The 20042-nt window shown below is 40.8% G+C and overlaps 3 protein-coding genes across 6 annotated transcripts in view; 2 read left to right on the top strand and 1 right to left on the bottom strand.

Annotated features, from left to right (window-relative positions):
• The window catches only part of abhd8a (abhydrolase domain containing 8a), a 7096-nt gene extending 4859 nt beyond the window's left edge, over positions 1 to 2237 (top strand). For both annotated transcript variants that reach the window (XM_034887569.1, XM_034887568.1), the window contains exon 5: positions 20 to 2237. In XM_034887569.1, coding sequence (XP_034743460.1) covers positions 20 to 220 — 201 coding nt within the window. In that variant the 3' untranslated portion in view covers positions 221 to 2237. The remainder of the gene's footprint in view (positions 1 to 19) is intronic.
• Positions 1 to 14706, bottom strand: part of mrpl34 (mitochondrial ribosomal protein L34) — a 23731-nt gene extending 9025 nt beyond the window's left edge. The window contains exons 1-2 of the mRNA XM_034887595.1: positions 14693 to 14706; positions 12902 to 12904 (exon numbers count right to left, since the gene is read on the bottom strand). The gene's annotated coding sequence lies outside the window, so the exon portion shown is untranslated. The remainder of the gene's footprint in view (positions 1 to 12901; positions 12905 to 14692) is intronic.
• LOC117954076 (lysine-specific demethylase 4A-like) overlaps positions 3291 to 20042 on the top strand; it is a 19636-nt gene continuing 2884 nt past the window's right edge. The window contains exons 1-21 of one of the 3 annotated variants that reach the window (XM_034887560.1): positions 3291 to 3488; positions 4671 to 4832; positions 5319 to 5494; positions 5609 to 5723; positions 6252 to 6445; positions 6861 to 6910; positions 6992 to 7095; positions 7307 to 7444; positions 7634 to 7854; positions 8398 to 8564; positions 8712 to 9391; positions 11099 to 11206; positions 11396 to 11510; positions 11687 to 11862; positions 12251 to 12464; positions 12902 to 12981; positions 13829 to 13884; positions 16335 to 16443; positions 17617 to 17808; positions 19353 to 19523; positions 19906 to 20025. In XM_034887560.1, coding sequence (XP_034743451.1) covers positions 4692 to 4832; positions 5319 to 5494; positions 5609 to 5723; positions 6252 to 6445; positions 6861 to 6910; positions 6992 to 7095; positions 7307 to 7444; positions 7634 to 7854; positions 8398 to 8564; positions 8712 to 9391; positions 11099 to 11206; positions 11396 to 11510; positions 11687 to 11862; positions 12251 to 12464; positions 12902 to 12981; positions 13829 to 13884; positions 16335 to 16443; positions 17617 to 17808; positions 19353 to 19523; positions 19906 to 20025 — 3327 coding nt within the window. In that variant the 5' untranslated portion in view covers positions 3291 to 3488; positions 4671 to 4691. Of the gene's footprint in view, positions 3489 to 4362; positions 4381 to 4670; positions 4833 to 5318; positions 5495 to 5608; positions 5724 to 6251; positions 6446 to 6860; positions 6911 to 6991; positions 7096 to 7306; positions 7445 to 7633; positions 7855 to 8397; positions 8565 to 8711; positions 9392 to 11098; positions 11207 to 11392; positions 11511 to 11686; positions 11863 to 12250; positions 12465 to 12901; positions 12982 to 13828; positions 13885 to 16334; positions 16444 to 17616; positions 17809 to 19352; positions 19524 to 19905; positions 20026 to 20042 lie in introns of those variants that run through there. The other 2 variants (XM_034887558.1, XM_034887559.1) reach the window with 2 other exon arrangements.

Below are 20042 nucleotides of genomic sequence, written 5' to 3'. Positions count from 1 at the left end.
CTTTTGGCTCCCTTTCTAGATCCTCTTGTTTGCGTTCCTAAAAGTCATTGAGGAGGGAAGTCACATGGTCATGATGGAGTGCCCTGACACCGTCAACACCCTCCTCCACGAGTTCTTTCTATGGGAACCTGACATGTCTAGAAAAGACAGCAGCAAGACAGACACAGCTCCCAGTGATACTCTCCACACACTGAAGATCAATAAGTCTATGGACAAATAACCAACGAGAAGTCTAGTTTTATTAGGGACCCAAGCAGAAGGCCTTTTGTGGCATGCGTTCTAAAGGCTGCTCCCAGGCTGAGAGCTGTTAAAAACAGGGCCACGTCTTGAAGATGCAGACGGCCACTGGTGCACCAAAATAAAGCAGGACCAGAGAACAATGGAAAGAACGTAAAGATGAGAGTAATGAATGCAAATACACAGTCAGTTTCAGCTTTGCTTTTTGATACCAGTTTGTGTCCCATTGCATTGTGTTTGCAAAACAACACAATACCTGGAGGACTACGTCCATTCGTGAATTGTGTATGAAATGTATCCGGCGATGAACTGACTACTACAAGACGCAAAAAGTATGAAATCTATGAAATGGTGTGTGATTTCCCTCACCTTAAATATTCTGTCAAGTACTGCAGAGCTTTTTTTTCTGCCGTTATAAAATGGTTATTAAATTATTGTTGGGCACTTCCTACATCTGCTTTAAGTGGGAAACTGTCAAAATGATATGTAGGGAATTGAGGACTCATTGGTCTGAATTGCCAGGATGATGATGAAGGACAGCTTATGATAAAACTGTGTTGATAATAATAGTTTATTATCAAACACTGACTGGATAGTAGTTGGGCATGGGTTAAATACATTAAATATATACCAATGTACGTGCAAAATGTAATTAATAATTGCACCAAATGCATATGTGAATTACATTCTGACAGAAGGAGAAACACAACAATTCGTTGTTGACTTAGTAACCACGTCCATACAATGTGCCGTGTACACCATCTCAAACAATCACAGCTATTGTCAATCAAAATGGCTCATCAAATTCCAAATTACAACAATATACAGTACTTAACACAGGAACTCTAAAACAAAACATAAATCCCAAAGGCTATGTGCGTCTATGTTAAGCACAATGTAACCAAATCATCAATTCATAGTTGCATGAAAATTAAGTAATATTCAATGAGAGAGTTATGGGAACTAGTAGCGAAACAGATGTTAACAAACATGGATGCCAAAAAAACTCTCCTGCTTCATTCTAGCAGCTATATATCTGCTATAGTAAATGAAATGCTAAGGATACAAAAAACCGAGGCCTTGCAGAATTTTAAAAGGTATGAGGGTTGTGTCGGACAGTTGCAATATATTTTGAAGATTGAATTAAATTCCCTGTGCACTTCTCTCTAATCAATTTCATTTTAATAATAAAGTATTGTTATTTTTTATTTTGAAACAAACTGCCATAACAAATTGTGGTTGTATTGACCACTTTAAGCTGCTGGGTGTCTTCCCTAAATCCATTCTATTTATCTTATAGTGTTAAACAGAATGAATGAGCTGAACATTATGCTCTCTGAAAGAAATTCATTCATGGGTGCTGCTTCGTCTCATGGTGTGACAGTAAGGTGCGAGTAAAAGCACAGTCTGATAATATGCTCCCTTACAGTGTGTATATGTTGACTGGATAGTTTAGACTGTTTTGAAAGGCACATTGTGTATTTTGGTGGATTTTAGACTGGGTTTCCAAAGCTTAAAATCAAATATGGTTCAGCTAAAGGAGAAACCCCCCTTAGAAGAGAGACATTTGACCTGAACATGCTGGTCTGTTATGCATTATGTATATGCATTTTGACAGGATGCTGATGCAACATGACTGGTCTTATGCAACTGGAACGACATAGTGTGAAATGGCAATGACATCCAAAAAATATACAGTATATTCTCTATGGACTTTCCAAAAACCAAAAAGTGCTGCTGAATATGTCTCCTTCGGTGTGAAAGGTCAGTGAAACTGTACGAACTACCTGGTGCACATGTACTTCCTCTTATGCTAAAAGTGTGCATATACAAAATGTCAGTAACAAAATGTGTTAATGTTATTATTGCATTTATTCGTGGGAATCATAATATATGCACTGCCTGGATGTAGATGCATATAACATTATATAGCCTATCAAAACAGTCGGATTCAGTGTATTAATGTGCCTTTCCTGGCATAAATAAAACCAATGTTCACATACACCTGGTGATTTTACTTGTTGTTGAGTTTGCTAGCAGTAATATTATGAAAGAAGGACATCCAGACGAGACCCTCAGGAGGTTTCGTCTGGAGGGAGGCTGGCGTCTCTCTTAGTGATAGTTGAGAAGCACAGTCATCCGTGAGGAGCTCGGAGTAGAGCCGCTGCTCCTTCGCGTCAAAAGGAGCCAATTGTGGTGGTTTGGGCGGCTGGTAAGGATGCCCCCTGGGCGTCTACCTAGGGAGGTGTTCCAGGCATGTCCAGCTGGGAGGAGGCCTCGGGGAAGACCCAGGACTGGGTGGAGGGATTATATCTCCAACCTGGCCTGGGAACACCTCGGGATCCCCCAGTCGGAGCTGGTTAATGTGGCTCAGGAAAGGGACGTTTGGAGTTCCCTGCTGGAGCTGCTGTCCCGGTAACCCGACCCGGGATAAGTGGACGAAGATGGATGGATGGATGCATGGATGGATGGATTGTAGTAATATAGGCCTAATGTGTTTTTTACATTAGTAAAATCTGATTAGTTTCAACAAATGCAATTTCTTTGCCTATCATAGCAGTCTACCTAATGTAATCAATTCCCCAAAACATTGTTTGTGTTATTTCCCAGTATTTATTATTAAAAGCTTTTATCGCCCCTTCGGAGTGGCCTCTATGCTCTAGCATGGTCTGAGATCTCTTTCTGAAATATGTTGCAATTTAGTAATTACTTTTTAATTTCCAGTAGCTTCAATGCTTCTTTTCAAATGTTTAAATGGTAAACTGATTTTCTTGTAATCAATGAGAGCAGATGTTTGAGTTGAAACATTAGGCCTACATAATAATCTAATTAACGTGTGAAACAACCAAAACCAATTATGAATTAACTAGATATCTTATTGTTGATCCATATAACTTTCTTATTATTAGAAGCCACTCTCTCCTTATATAACTTGAGACAGACAATATCTTGGCACTTAAGTTATTATTTACAGTTATTACAAAAACTGACATAAACTAGGTTTGAACACATCATACGACGAGCCATCAGAGACGCCCTCTGATTGGCTGAGCGTGTCCCATGCGTGTTGGGGTAAACAAAATCCGAGATGCGTGTGCATGCGTAGAAGTGGTAATGGAGGATGATCTATTCGCAGGGGGCTTAGTTAGCAAGCTGTCTTCTTCCTCTTATGTTAACAACTGCTGTTTCTATTGATTACGAGGTGTTTACAACGCAAAGGAACAACGCCGTGAATCAACCCCGAGGAGGTGGTATGTAGCTACTTGCTTGTCGAATTATTTTACGCTCGTCCCAGAATGTTAGCTTCTTCACTCACAATGCTAATCTTATGGCTAAACTAGCCGGAACTGCTGGCAGCGGCTGCCGTCGATGCTAGGGGGGCGGGTGTAGTCTATTTCCCGGAATAGAATTCACTGACTTGGGAAATGATAGTTTCGCTTTTTGTATTGCGCGTAAAATTGAACTCACAACAGTTGTTGAACGTCGGTTTTAGGAATAATATTAGTATAACCTACCAAGTCGTATGAGAAGATTAACGCTAGCTCTGTCCAAGTTTGCTAACACGCTATACGTAGGAACTTGAAAACATGTAACGCAGCTGTGGTGTTTTCTGTGATGCAGGAAATAGTCCCATCCCATCACAGTGTTACCGTGTATTAGCTAGGTAGCTAGCTATTTTGGGATCGTTACTTTTCCTTTGAGACACAATGGAAAGAAAATGGCAAGTTCACTCAAATTAGTAATTGGAACTATTATGTGCGTGACCTGACCTAAATGGGACTTGAATACTAGCTAGCTAATAAAACATGCTATCAGACTAGCTAATGCTAGTGTCATTGCATACCGGTATTCGTTATACGTATTAGCTCATGTTTCTTTAGCAAGTTAGCGAAGGAGCTGATTATAGCTGGTTGGACTTCCACAGTGGGACCAAATTAAAGAGCGCCTGGTTTAACCAATCAGGAGCGGATCTAGCTTTTCCCTTTCGGTCCAGGCTAGCTTGTTCCCCGCCATTGTAAAGAAACCTATACACACCGTTCTATTCTCGCATTATGACAGTGATATATGTGTTATGTATGTTATGCTTTGTACTATGCAGAACCTGCGTTGTTACATGTTAAGAAGGAGGGTTCCGTTTTAGAGGTAGATTGCCATCAGATAACTTTGTAAGAATAATTTGTGTGTTTTAATGTTAAAAATATACAGCAAAAAAAAGATGTATTGAACAGTTATCACTAAGGTTACCAAGCAGTTGGTTTGTTGAAATGTTAATACTGTATGCAACCAGTTTGGTAAATCTTGAAAAATAAATGTGCCGATCTATGAAATCTAAATCAAAATCTATTTAAAGATGCCTGGCTGTGGGTAGAAAACACATACTTAATCAACATATCACATTGTAAAATCACAATTTCCCCGTTTTTAACCCGCAGGAACTGCCATTGAGTTTTGGGATGGCGTCAGACGTAGTTTCCCAAAGCCATGGTTCCAAAGGGATCATGACTTTTTACCCCACTGTTGAGGAGTTCAGGAACTTCAGCCGCTACATTGCATATGTTGAATCCCAGGGAGCACATAAAGCAGGCCTGGCTAAAGTAAGTACTGACATACGGCATTTGAATTACTGGAGTTGTTGGGACTTTGTAAATTATAAAGCATTTTGATTTAATAAATAAAATTGAATTGATATGTTCACACAAGCCATATTCACAGCCATTGCAGTGTTATGGGATCATTTTTATTTGCAGTAAAAAATGGTGAGACTAGACAATTATTAGTGACACAGTTCTGATGGCTACCAGGCAATTGTGATGTCTTTAAGCGACTTTGGGTCCTTAAAGCGATATACAAATTTAATTTTATTTAAAAACAATTATTACATCTTCTTTTTCTACGAAATTATTTAGGCAAGGTCATCAATTGTATATATTTGCTCCGATGTAACATTCATATGTTTAAACCAGCTTGTCAAAAAAAGAAATACATTTACACCTCCAAGCTTTGCTTGTGAATCCTTTTGATAACAAACGATGTTAAAAAAGATCAGCAGAATAACTCACTGTCCACTTTCCTCCTCCAAGATTGTCCCACCAAAGGAATGGAAGCCGCGAGGCTCTTATGACGATATAGACGACTTGGTGATCCCTGCACCCATTCAGCAGGTGGTGACAGGCCAGTCGGGCCTTTTTACACAATACAACATTCAGAAGAAGTCCATGACCGTCAGAGAGTTTCGTAAAATGGCCAACAGTGACAAGTGAGAAGTGCAGAAATGAAAGGCATTTACGTTTTAGTTCAGTTATATGATGGTGGACGTTTAGAGTGCTGGTACGGACTAACTATTGTTAATGCCTTTTTTTTTTTTTAATAGGTTCTGTAGTCCACATTATGATGACTTTGAGGAGCTGGAAAGGAAGTACTGGAAGAATGTGACATTTAACCCTCCCATATATGGGGCAGATGTTAATGGATCTCTATATGGCCCTGTGAGTTGACATGCCTTGGATGATGTTGCTGTAGTGAATATTCTAGGGGTGGAGGAAAAAATTGATGCAGCATAATATGGCAATATTTTCACTAGCAATACTTTGATACACTGGCATCTTTTGTTATACATGTGTTGGTCAGTTTTTCTGCTTGACAATTCCATTTTGCAGCAATAAGATTGAAACAAATATATCTTTTAAGATAAAACAGATGTGGACCGTTTCCTTTTGGTGACATCGTTTGAAATTGGGAAAAATTAGAAGTTGGAAAAAAGTTATGAATTGCAATATATCGCAGTATATTGTAATACGTTGAAAATCGAAATATTGTATTGTGATGATATCGTATCGGGAGGCATCTTTTGATTCCCACCCCGAGAATATTCATCAACAATATTGATGAGTTTTCTTAAAGCTATCTGTGTACCTGTTGGACGGAACCATAACAGATGCTGATAACATTACTGATCATTATCTCCACTTCCAGTCTCATCTGTTGCTCTTATGTCATCTGCTCTACTCCTGCAGGAAGTCAAAGAGTGGAACATACGCCGACTGAACACCATTTTGGATACTGTTGAATGTGAAAGCGGCATCACTATTGAGGGTGTTAATACACCCTACTTGTATTTTGGCATGTGGAAGACCACTTTTGCATGGCATACTGAGGACATGGACCTCTACAGTATCAACTACTTGCACTTTGGAGAGCCCAAATCGTGGTAAAGACACAAAACATTTTGTTGTTGTTGATCACATACAGAAATAAAGCTTTTCATTCTTAAACATTTTTATATTAATCTATAATTGTTTTATATTACCACTTCTGATCCAAACCCATAGTAAACGTGGCTAGGGATATATGCTGATCTGGATGTTGATACACAAGCTTCTCTGTTACATGGGCATGAGTGTCATTTACATAAATAATGGCCCTTTGACACAGTTTAATTTAGTGATACCACAGCATTAATGTAATGTAATGTAATCTTTTGTTAAAAAGAAAAGTGGGAAATGAGTTGAAAATTTGGCTCTCAACTCATTATAAAAGGAGTGGTGCAACACACAGCATATTATATACTTAAATGCATAATTCAAGGTTACTGTGACTAATGAGACTTAATTGAATGTATGCAGGTACTGCGTTCCTCCAGAGCATGGGAAAAGATTGGAGCGTTTGGCTAAAGGTAAGAAACAAACGCAATATTTCAGTAGCTGTGTAAAGTATAAGGCTTATCACATCATCGGTGTGTTCTCTTTTCTTCTAGGCTTTTTTCCTGGTAGTTCCCAAAATTGTGAGGCCTTTTTGAGGCACAAGATGACTCTCATCTCTCCCTCTATACTGAAGAAGTATGGCATTCCTTTTGATAAGGTATGAGTAGAGTATTGTTTGTTTGTATTTCATTTAATTACCTTTTTTCTTTTTTACTGATACATTTAGTTATTGCACCATCCCTTTTGCTGCTGTTACAATGCAAATGTCCCCCACTGTGATGGATCATTTTATTTTTTCTTCTTACCCACTGAACAAACTAATGTATAAACTGCAGTTACTGATTCTTATTTTTTTACCCCTCCCTAAGATTACTCAGGAGGCTGGTGAGTTCATGGTAACCTTCCCTTATGCATATCATGCTGGTTTCAACCATGGTTTCAACTGCGCAGAATCCACCAACTTTGCTACAGAGAGATGGATTGAGTATGGCAAGCAAGCAGTTTTGGTAAGGATCGCCAAACGACAACATAGAAAACCATACTTCACATAATTTAAATCAGATTTTGTCTTATTATTAAGAAATGTAAATATTTGAATTCACAGACTCAACTATATGTTTTTAGATGTACATGCAACATTGTCACCTGCAGTATTCGGCATTGAGTCACTCTTTTTGTGCCCTCCTTCCCTTTAGTGTTCATGCCGTAAAGACATGGTGAAGATTTCCATGGATGTTTTTGTTAAAAAATACCAGCCAGATCGTTATGAACAGTGGTTGGCAGGGCGAGATGTGATGCCCATTGACCACACGCGGCCCACCCCAGAGGCTAGGGAGTTCCTGGGGGAGTCCTTTAATGACATCACCAGCAGCAGTAACTCCATGGAGAGCTGTGGGGAGGACGGAGAGCGTAAGAGGTGGGTCATTTACTACAGAAAAGAATATTGTTCCGGTTTGTAATGTAAAATGTAACATGCTTACAAGTACGTATGTTTATGGTACTTTTGTTACTCCTGGTTATTTTGCTCTCTCTGTTGGGAACACCCATGGGCATGTCAGCTTTGGAAAGTCCAGTGAGGGCATATGACTGGAGACCCTATGACCATTCTGATTGGTTTAAAGAAATGCCATTTAACCTGAGCATGTTTTCACCGCATCCTCAAATGCAATGTGGAGTAGCCAGACCCTTCTTTAGAATGCTTTGGAGGAGGGTCTTGCAAAGCGACAGTTGGACCTAAAGACTGCCTAGTACAGCAACAGTCGTCTTTGTTGGTTTGCTTAAGGTCACCCAAAATATTTAGTAATATGGTCATTTTTAAGGCTGTCGTTTTTGTGTTGTATTGACAATTTGTTAAGAGGTATACACCAAGGTTTCATTACACAGAAACAGAAAAACACAAATGGGGTTCTGTTCTCCACTGTTTCCAATCCCCTGCTTTGTGTCTCTGTTTGGTCCACAGCACTACACAGAGGATAGAGACCAAGAGACACAGAGTGTGCCTCGAGGTGCCTAAAGAGGTTGTTCCCAAAGATGAAGATGAGGAAGATGTGGAGCAGTATGGGAAGCGTCCCAGGCTCAGCCTTATTCCTCCTCGCACCATGTCACAAGAGGGCAAAAGAAATAAAGGTATTATTACCTGTGTATTGTCTTTGTCTTCTAGTGTCCTGTTGGACAGCAAAGCCTCTAGTAACAGTTGTTTTTGTGGTAAAAGTGGAATGAAAGTGTATTATTTCCCCCAACCTACTAAACGGAGATCTCTCATTTAATTTACAGGCCCACCAAAGTTGGTTGTCACACCAACCAAGCTCACTTTATTGGATCCATTTCATAGGGGCTTGACCCAAAGTATCAGTGATGTAGGACGTCCCCCACATTATACTAAGACTCGCGCCCCTGCGATCTCATCTCAGGCCCTACCTAGAAACGGACATCTATCAGTTTCCGCTGCACCTTCATGGACAGAAGTCACGGCTCAGCCTGTCCGCAAAATGGGGGTAGCCAGCCTGCTCTTCCACAGGACTCTGAGTCCAAAAGACACTCTTCAAGTGCACAGCTACACTCTAGAAAAGCAGCAGCAGCCTCGCACACAGCTGCAGGTGCACAGCTACGCCAGAGAGCATCAACCCCGTCATCTCCAGCACAAAACCTGTACACCATCACACACCCAGGTTCAGTCCTCGCCTCAGGCACCAAGCTGTGAAAGGACGGAGCCACAGCCACAATCTAAGATTTTTCCTACCAAAGCAGAACCAATTAAGTCAGAAACACTGTGTATTGTGGAGCAGGACCAAAAGATGGACGAACCTAAGATGTCTATGCCTGTTGAAGCTCAGGCAGAAGTGCAGGAGCCTGAAGTTAAGCCCACCAGTACGTCTGCTTCCTCTCAGACTCGAACGCATGTCAAAGAGATGAGCAAAACACAGATGGAGGCCCCCAAGAACAACAAGCGAAAGGTCTGTTTTTTCTTTAGTTTTTTTTAAATAGAACATACATTGGCAGAACACTCATATCAAAGATGCAACAAGTGTATTGTTAAAATGTTAGTCATCGTTTCCTCTAAGTACAGTATCACACACATGTTTGAGCACAGGTTATGTTTTATGCTGCATGCATTGTTTCTTGCTGTCTTTTAACACACCGTAACACCAACTTCTCCAAAATGGCTTGTCATTTCAACATGTAACTTGTCAAATTTATGTTGAGTGCTCATAAAGGTCTTTACACACTGAGGACGTTACTTTTAATTTGATTAATTTGCACATCAATATGTTTTTTGGAAACATTGTTTTGACACAAGTACTTTCACAAAGAAAGCAACTATTACACGACGATAAAGTAACGTCATTCCCCGCCCCCGAAACGAGGTTGATTGGTTGACGCAAATAGACGTCAACCAACCCTGATGTGTCGTTGACTTATGATAATCAAACAACAACAACAACACTGAGGCTGATAGACTTCACACACAAAAAACGTAATTACTACTTTCAACCTTGACAAAGACGGCGTTTATCAAAGACTATCTTTCAATTCTCACATTTTTACATTTAAAAAGCCCTCGACATACTACACTGTGTGCTGTTTAACAGAGGGAATTAAAGTAGCTTAGTGTTAGCTTTCCCGCTTAGGCTTCCAGACCGTGGTGGGACAGCACACGGGAGACTGGCCTGGAGTCTCCAGAGCGAACTCCCGTAGCTCCACTGGACAACCAGGAAAAGAAGTCACTGTACACCGGTGTTGGTTTTGAGGAGTAGCCACATTTATTTGTGCTCAAACTGCAGACTCTATTGTACACTCTTCTCTGCTCGCTCTCTCACACCCCCACGTCCACTCACACCACGTCTCCCGTCACTTTCTCTCTCGCCTCACCGACATTATAGATAAGCTGGCGTGAATATTTGAAACTTTTTTGATAACCGTCTCAAATTTGAATCACTGCTGGTATGGATTGCAGGCGATTATTTCGGATTTTCAAGTTTATTCGTCAAGCCCCTGATGTGTCATGGCCTTGAAGCCCTGTCTTTGCTTCAAGATACAATTGTGCATGTAGGCGCGGACGATGTCTGGAGAATCCGGGTATTGGCACACATGTGACGCACAACACAAGATTGTATGTGTGAGTGTTCTCACTTAGTGGAACTACTTTGCTTGGTTTAGGCAAGCGGTGGCGTCTGGTTAGAGAGCGCAGAAGGCAGGACATGACGCGGACTACGCTGAGCGTCACAGACCTGGTTCGTTATTTGGTCATAAACAACAGTCTCTTGCTCTAAAAATGACTTAACTTATTTACCCCTACTAGGACGTTGTCTTCCAGTTTTGCGCGAGCCACACGATGGAAACGTCCCAAAAGCCCACTCGCCCGATATGTATTCATTATCAAGCAATGACCTGCTCTATTCACACATGGGCTCAATAAGACATTAAACAGACTTTGAACTGAGGATCTGGCAGGGAAAAGTCTGTGTAAAGCCCAGTCCGACTGATTTGTTTTCACACATGCAGCTCCTCCGGGCAATGACTAGATAATTTCGGGGTTGCAGTGCATGTGTGAGAAGGGCTAAACGCTACTAACACAACAATTCTTGATAACTTTATCAGGCATTATTCCAAAATCCCAAATCCCTAATTGTTCCATGTTATCCATGCTTTTCAAACTACAGAGTAAGCAATCCTCCCTTGTGGATTGTGGCATTTTCATCCAGAAGGACACCATTCCTGTCGCGAAACCCAGCCATAATGAGGTGAAAGTGATCGCTCAGAATTCTCATGTAAGTACTTACTAGCTGTGACCAAAGTCTCAAAGGGATCCATGGACCCAATGTTTATCTTAAAATGTATGCTTACCAGTCCCAAAATGCCTCATGATTGTGAGACGTTGCAACTTTTTTTTATTTCAATTTGTTACAGAGGTAGTATAATCCTTGTTTTGTCTTGTTATACACTTCTTGCTCCAGCAGGTGTCAGAAGAGCAGTCATACTGCAAGTCAGTTGTGAATAAGCAACAGAAGCAGGCACAGCTCTGTACGCTGCCCCGTCATCACCCTCTAATCAGAGAGGTGCACAGTGACGATGGTACGCCCTTGTTTAGTTGATCTGCAAAATGTAGTAGTATGTTGTGTGGTGCCAGTTTACCAACCACCATATTTACAGTCATTATGTTAAGGCTTGTTGTGATTATTTTCCCCCCATTTTTCTAAATCCATTTGCTTCCACCACCATCTTCCCTCGTCCCATCCTCCTATGTGTAGATGTGAACGTAGATGTGGAGTTTGAGCAACAGGAGAAAGAGGAGTGGGCGAAGCCGCTCACCCAGCTGTGGCAGTGTCGCCCATATGACCCTCAGGCAGAGAGGAATTACAACAAGAGCATGGGCCAGCAGGCCCCCTTCTGCTCCATCTGCCTGCTCTTCCACACTTACCATCAGGTGACAACTACAAGCATGTTCTGCTTTTATGAATGTATTTCTGTTATTTAATGTTCTTATTAACATTCTGCATCGATATTGAGGGGACAGTCAATGTTTTCAGCTTTTATGGCAAACCCCTTCTGGAGCAGACACAAATTAAGACATTTCAGAGAAGATGCTGGGATGGACTGTGCAGAGCACGTGAGGACAGTGGAGCGGTGAGAATGTCTGCTCCTCCCTCACGGAGCTGTTCGTTCCCTCCTCTCTCTCGCTTGAAGCTGCTCCACTTGTGCATTGATTTATAAATTGACAGGTTTCAATGGGTCTCAGCCAGTTCTGACTGGGGATTGGATCCAACAGTTGTTTATATAACAAGCTTCTGAACTTTTCTTTTTCTCCCCTCAAGTCTGAATCCAGTAGTGGGAGTTCCAACGTCACGTTGTTCAACCGTAAAGGGGGCCGCCAGTGGTCCAAGCCACTCATCCCTGAAGTGTGTTTCAACACCCAGTCCAGCAAAATGAGTGATAACGGGGAGGGACAACTGTCTAACCCTCATGTAGCAGAGGACGGGACCAGCCGGCTGGTCAGCTGTGCTCAGTGCTGCGTCCGCGTACATACCAGTAAGCCCCTTTTCTGTGATGATGAGATATCTGTTAAAGTATTTATTCAAGGATTGTTGGATGAAATATAACTTGCATACAGCCCATTCAGATTTTTTGTTATTCTTTAGGAAACAAGTACTCGAAGGTTATTCTTAAAACGGCTGTCACACAGCTTTGTCAGCCATTACAAAAGACCATAAATGGATTATGGATAAATATGCAAGCACACATGTGCCACACTCATATCACACATTTTTCAACCAGTAGCACCAAGACCTTTCAAACAGCATGTACCTATAGAGCCAATTTATGTCTTTTCCAGTAGTCTGTGTTGGTCGTTCCATAGCCTGAATCCTTATTTATGTCTCTGAAGTAACCAGCCAAATATGAGCAATAACCATGGTGTGAAATCAAACATGTGAATGTATGCCATGTTCTTTTCTGTTCCTGTTCAGGTTGTTATGGTGTGTCAGTGGATGAAGCAGAGCTACACAACTGGCTGTGTGCCCGCTGTGAGGCTAATGCCGTCACCGAGGTTAGTTAATTGGGCTAATTAAAGCTATGGTGCGCAAGTATTAATGAACGTCTAATACATTCAAGCCATTGCCAAATGAGTTGATACAAAGCTAATTAACTTCACATCAGCTTAACAAAACTTTCTATGTTTCTTGGTATGGCTATGTTTACTAAATGGTGTAGTCAGGCATCAATCGCGCCCAGCTAATAACATTAGCTTTTATTTTCCCACGCAGGGAAAATAACATTTTATTTTTATTTCTTTTTCTAATTGATGTGAATTGCAGCTGCTACAGCTGAAACCATTGTTAGTATCATGATGCAGCTCTGTTTTACCCCAGCTCTGTGCTGCTTTTTATGTACATCAAAGTTGTATGCACCTTATGAGGCTCATCCGTTCTGTCAAAGTCAGTCCTTATTTTATCTAAAAGCACAATACAAACCGTGCCTTTACGGAACTAATAGTTTAACACAGACAACAGCAGCTTTTGTCATACTTACTGTACACAAACCTGGCTCTCTATGCACCTGCTTCCTGACAGTGTTCATTTTCATTGTGTGCTGTTGTTTGGGGGTTTGTTTATAAAATCTATCTTTAGAATTTCCGTTGCTTCAACATTCCTATGTGCTCAGAACAACCGCTTTTTGTGAAACATTCTGGGAATGCGGCCCATCACCTTTGACCACCAGTGGGCAATGCTTCACTTTATATTTTCATTGTGACTTTGGCTTCACACTGTCTGTAGGAGGATGAAGGCTTCTTGTGTTTATATTAAGATTATAATGATTTAGATGTGATGAAGATAAGAGTGTGTTGCCGAAGTTAGCTTTTTTTTTCACATTGTGTGTTTCTTCATCTTCCTCAGGACTGCTGTCTGTGTTCCTTGAGAGGTGGCGCTCTGCAGAGAGCCAACAATGACAAGTAAGTCATACCAGCCGACAAATGTGCTGCTGCCATCAAGTTTTAATCTGTGGATCACCAACTTCAAAGTACTGTCATATCTATAGTACAGTAGTCACAATAATCTTAGCTGGTCCCTGATTTGCAGCAGTAACATTTAACAAATATTCAATGAAATAATGTCATGATAAAATGTCCTTTTTTGAAAAAATGATCTACAGGTTATAAGACAGTGAGTGGTCGGGTTTATGTGGAAGGCAGTGTTATTTATATGCACATTTCAGCAGCAGTGCAATTCAAAGTGCTTTACATAAAACATTAAAACACAGTTAGAAATTAATACAAAATTAAAATCACTGAATTCAAAATTAAATAATACTGAATACAAAATTAAAAACAGATTATGGTAATAAAATTCACAATGCAGTACAACAAATAAAAAAAGGGAATGTCAAAAAAAAGGTCTTCAGCCTGAGAGTAGTGAGTAGTAACTGACCTACAGTTTGCCAAATCTTGATGACACATAAATCCTTTTAACCCTTCCTATAGTTTATAAGTTGATCAAAGACAGATTTTGTCATAGTGTTAACGTGGCTGTTAAAATTCCGGTCTGAGTCCATAATTACACAAAGATTTCTGCCTTTGTCTGTTTTTTAAAATTATCGTTTGAAGCTGAGTGCTGGTTTTTAATCGTTCCTTTTTTTGCTCCAAAAATAAACACCTCCGTTTTTTCTTCATTATTTAAACCTACTGCAGAGTTCCTTGGTTCCTCTATCCTAGGTATTGTCAACACAATTTGACTGTGATTACACAGTCAAAGTCCACACAGACCATAGACAGCAGTTCATTAAACTTTATGTGGAACCAAAAGAGTTATTAGTTGTAGGAGAAGCAGAGTTAGTTTAATGGTAGAGGCAGTAAAGTGAACAGTTGGTTAGACTTTTTAGTTACACCCACTAATGCTACATGAGGGCACCACTGAAGATAGTCGTAGAAGTGTTTTCTATGATTGTGTCCTCCTCAAGATCATGGGATCTTAAATCGGTAGACTGTAGAAAAAAACATCCTTTTAGCTTACCCAGTGCCACATTTTCATTTGTAAGGAAAGTTCTGTCTGACTGTCTTTATGGTCACAATCGCAAACGAGGAAGTCAAGACAAGACAAGATAAGGATTTATGATGTTTACAAAACAGCCCAGACCTAATCACAAACATAGTATTAGTGTGTACGTGCGGTTGGTGCGCACCTCCACACTGTGGTTGCACTTGGTCGGTTTTGTAGGTGAACTAAATGTGTTTCATCAGAAGCAACGTTTGCCAACATGTTTGCCAACATTATCTCAAATGGCTTATGACCGTGTGGGATCTTTTGTGTGACTATTTTTGTTTCCACTTTATAACGTATTTATCAATTAGCATTCCCTTTTTATAAAAGGGTCACTAAAGACTGGACCATAATAAACAATTATTTAACTCTACTGGATGTTGGTGTTCATCTACCCACTTATTCAGCTAATTAGTATTTTATAATATTATTACACTTGTGAATATAAGTTACAACATTTATTTCCATGAAAGAGTAAAATGATTATTTTCAAACTACACCTCTAAACTACATTATTTGGTTTTCTGCTGTTATTAATGTATATCACTTTTGACAAAAAGTACTCTTAGCTTAAGTTTTCATTTAGTAGCTTTTTATCAGCCTTCAACTGCATCTGCATGGTCTTCCTCAGACATGATGTTTGCTCACATATCATAGAGAGTTTTCTTGAAAAGGTAAACAGGGAAAAACATACAGCTTTCTTCAAGCAGCTCTCTACTCTCAGTTCTAAGCCCCTCCCACCGAAAGGTACATGCACTCACTTCATGCAGGAACCTGTACAAATACTAGTCATTATTTTAATCCTCCTGATATAGCAGCAATTCTATAAGAAACACCGTCCGGTTTTCTTTGCCAACTTGTGGGCCTGTGAAGCCCTTTTGAGACTAGGCTAGATACTTACTCCAAACATGAACTTGAATTAGCCGCAGCTCCGAGCCTTCGGCAATGGCTAGCAGAAGGATAAACTATGAATCTCTGAAAAGCTTCGCTGATTATTGAAATTAGTTATTGTCTTTTTGTTTACTCTGCTTCCTTTTTTGGGGTTTGATAGTCCGAAGGGACGGGCACACGCATCTGCATTTATTGAGAAGCCAATAGGAACTTCTTCTCTCTGAAATGACCTGTGATTGGCCAAGTCTCCTGTTGCGGACTATATTTTCTTGAAGTCTTTAAACCTTGCCAAAGAAAGGTGCAGAAGTCGATTATTATGGAATTTTTGCCGAATGACGCGGAAACTGCCTCAACTAACTAACTTGTAGGCCCAACAACAAGTTGTGTAACCACATTGCTTAATACGTGCTCAACATTGCACCCGGGACATTGCATTGTTTGTCCTAAATGTACTTTGTGTTTGCCTTTCACACAGGTGGGTACATGTGCTGTGTGCCATCACTGTGCTGGAAGCTCGCTTCGTCAACGTCACTGAGCGAGGCCCCGTTGACCTCTCTGCAATCCCACTGCCGCGGTTCAGACTGGTAAGACTCCCTACAGTTAAAGTTGTCTGCTGTGCATTATGGTCTAAATGTAGTGATTAAGACCATTTTTGGAGCCGTAGGCATGAAGCTAATATTTGATGATTTTATGTGTCAGAATCCTGCAATCGAACTAGTTGCCTCTATGCTGAGTTTGTCCAATTCAAAAGTACCATTTAAATATTTTGATATAAATATTCACTAACGAACAGCAGCTATCTCACAAACATCATGGCACCCATCTATGTATTCATTTGGCATTTTTAATTCATGACTATTTTTTCACTCCTCAAGACTTTAAACTCACACACAGATTGGATTCTTGGTAAACAGAGTTGTACTCTGATGATGGCATCTGTTTGTGGCTCTCACTGAGAACACACATTTGACCCTAGTGAAACTGCTGTGCCGCCTGTTGGCTGTCCTAACTCGGTTTCACTTCTCAATCTAGCCCCTGTGTGTTTCTGAAAAATGCGGATGCTGTTTTACTGCGTAATGGAGCTGTGGCATTCTGCCCACATTGGGGATGCACCGGGGTTTCCCATCGGTTGATATTCTCATGACAACACTGGTGTTACCGAACACCCCAGACATTTTACAAGTATAAATATTCATTGATATCGTTCAATATCTGTAGATTGCTTACTTTGATGTGTGTTTTGAATGCCCGACCATCGGGTAACACCGTAAACGACGACTACCGTGGTAAGCCTAGCCCACATTTGGTGTTATAAAAAAAAAAAAAGAAAGACATGGCACTTGCTTACTTGAAAATAATGTGAAAGGCAAGACAGAACATGCTTGTGTATCAGTCACGTACAAGCAGTCTGGAGATATTGCTGGACTTTCTTTACAAAGGATGGCCTTGTCTCCATTGTTCCAGTCCTTGATCTCAATGGATTTACTCCCAAATAAGGACAATTGATGTCGTAGCGCCATTAAATGATCGCAAGGAAGTTGTGTAATTTCTCTCTTCATGTGTTCCAGTTTTTGTCTGGGTCTGCCTGCCTTGAACTTCCTCTTATAACTTTATTTTTTTTGTCTTTCTTACTCTCATCCTCCCCTCTTGGCTTGTTTCCTCTCTCCTCCTGTACTTCCTCTGCTTTAACTCGCCCCTCGTAACTTTTCCTCTTGACTGCTGTCCCCTCTCCGCGCTCGTCTTTGTCACTCTGGTAGAAGTGTGCATACTGCAGGAAACGGATGAAGAGGGAGGTGAATGGCTGCTGTGTCCAGTGCTCCCACGGGCGCTGCTCAACGGCATTCCACCCCACCTGCGCTCAGGCAGCTGGTATCCTCATGCACCCGGATGACTGGCCATTCATAGTCTTCATCACCTGCCACAGACACAGAGCGCCCCTCTTACCTGAGGTAACCGTGCAGAAACAGTAATGTATGCGTCAGGTGTGGAAGGTCACATCATTTCTACATACGTTATTTTGCAAAGCGGTTTAGATTTTTTGTTTTTTGTGAGGGGAAAAAAGTGAATAAGAAATGAGTTTCTTTGATTTGAGAACCGACATGCATGTTGAAAAACAAGATAAAAAAGACAATTTTACCCTATCTTAACCTTTTGAGAGTGCATTTTTTGGATTTCCTCAGGAATGCCCCCATGCTATTCTATTCTGCAAATTGCACAGATGTAGAAAAAATACCTTACAAAAGCGGTTTTATCGTGGTTCCTTATTGTAAAGAAAGTGTCTTTCCATGGAATCAGATTTGGTAACTTCGGCTACAGCATAATGAGCCGGCGCAAACAGGAAGCTTAATTATGCTTAATGTGATTTGGTGTCGGACTGAATTTGAGAATCAGATCCCACACACTTTAAGTCGGTCTGAGGTTTTGTTGATTATTTTACTGTCATCATTGAAGCTTGTTTAAACTACTGTTAAGAACTGTCCCATTTGTTATTGTGCTTTCCAGAATGTGACATGTACAGTGTTACCAACATATATTCTCACTTGATCCCTTTAAAAAATCCACATAAAACTAGGCATGAATTGGAGCCGGTGCACAGCACTTGTTTACAAAGAAATATACGTCACTTTTAAAGCTGATATTCCCGGAAGTGCTTACTCCACATAAAACGCTACATTACATCACTTCTAGCCGACTTGACGGAGCAACTGTTTAAACCCAATATTCTCGAGTCCAGCTCAGCTAAAAACACACACGGAATCCGTCAGTGAACTAATCACAGACAGTTGCCCCACTCATGGCAGTGCATCACTGCAGAATGGATATAGAGCAAACACAATGGATATTTTATTTGTGACACTAAGGAAAATAATGATTATTTCCATTCACAGTTTAAGTTGAATATAAACCTTTTTTTCTCAATTTCATAAGATGGATAAATGCACTCCTCTCTGGAATATTGTAGATCTTTGTGAAGGCAGTCTCATGAGCCTTGCATCTAAACTTCCAGCACTGCTTTTATCAGCCGTGCAGCACAGTAATAGTTGGAAGACTTGTATTCCCTAAACTCTTAAACTACCACAGGGATTCTTATTTTTGTACGTGTTCATGCCGCTATGACTCCCAAATTGGGGGAGACAGACATCTGTCTGGTCCTGTCGGTAGATGAGCAGTGACCACATGAATGTTCATTGAATGCAAATGAGCTTGCTGCCAAGGTTTATTTTTCCTGCTTTTGTGGCCTTAATATATGTAACTACAAGGCTGGGCTTGTCTGTGTAAAATGCTCAGCTGTAATTCTCAAATGTTTATTGTACCATGATCACAGAGCAGCACAATTGCTTGGGTACACATTAGCGACTGATAATATGCTTGTGGAGTTATCTTGATAGATGGTCTTGTTGATCTTTTACTACAGCCACTTATCTTTCACTTGGCTCTTATCGCGGTGGAGTGATAAGCTTCTGTAAGTAATGCTCAGTTTCTGTCCCCCTAGCGTAACGCTGCTTCCATGCGTGAGCTGGCAGTCGGGCAGAGGGTGATTTCTAAACACAAAAACGCCCGCTACTACCAATGCGACCTGGTGGAGCTGACCACGGCGACCTTCTACGAAGTTGTGTTTGACGACGGCTCCTACAGCGACAACCTCTTCCCAGAGGACATCGAGGTTAATAGAATGGCTTCTAATCATTATTTACTGAAATGTTATGCCAAGGGTTGAAGTGTAGTAACCTACATAGATACCCTTAGTGAGACTTAAGCTGAACCATATTGATCCCCAGAGGGAAATTCAGGTGGTGCTGCAGCACATGATCAATAGAGAAGTACAAAACGGTACAGTACGAAATGAAATTAAAAAAGGAAGAAATCCAATAATCATATGCAACTAGTAAAAGTAAATTAACTCGACAAGAGCAAGTAAAGATGAGATAAGTGACCAGTTGAAGTGACCAGTTGAAGTGACCCGGTAAAGTAAACATTATTCCCTGTTTAGATACGTTTCCTCGTCTAATACACAGCCGGAGTTCACCTTTTCGCTCTCTTTTCAGAACCGCGACTGCGTCCGGCTCGGTCCACCCGCCGAAGGTGATGCAGTTCAAGTGCGATGGACAGATGGGTTGATATATGGAGCCAAGTTTAAGGCATCGCACTCCATTCCTATGTACCTGGTAAACACCCCCCCCCC

Source organism: Etheostoma cragini, chromosome 12 (genome assembly GCF_013103735.1).
Source record: "Etheostoma cragini isolate CJK2018 chromosome 12, CSU_Ecrag_1.0, whole genome shotgun sequence".
In the NCBI taxonomy this organism is placed as follows: Eukaryota; Metazoa; Chordata; class Actinopteri; order Perciformes; family Percidae; genus Etheostoma; species Etheostoma cragini.
Note: the sequence above shows the minus strand (reverse complement) of the source record. Positions and strands in the feature narration are given on the sequence as shown.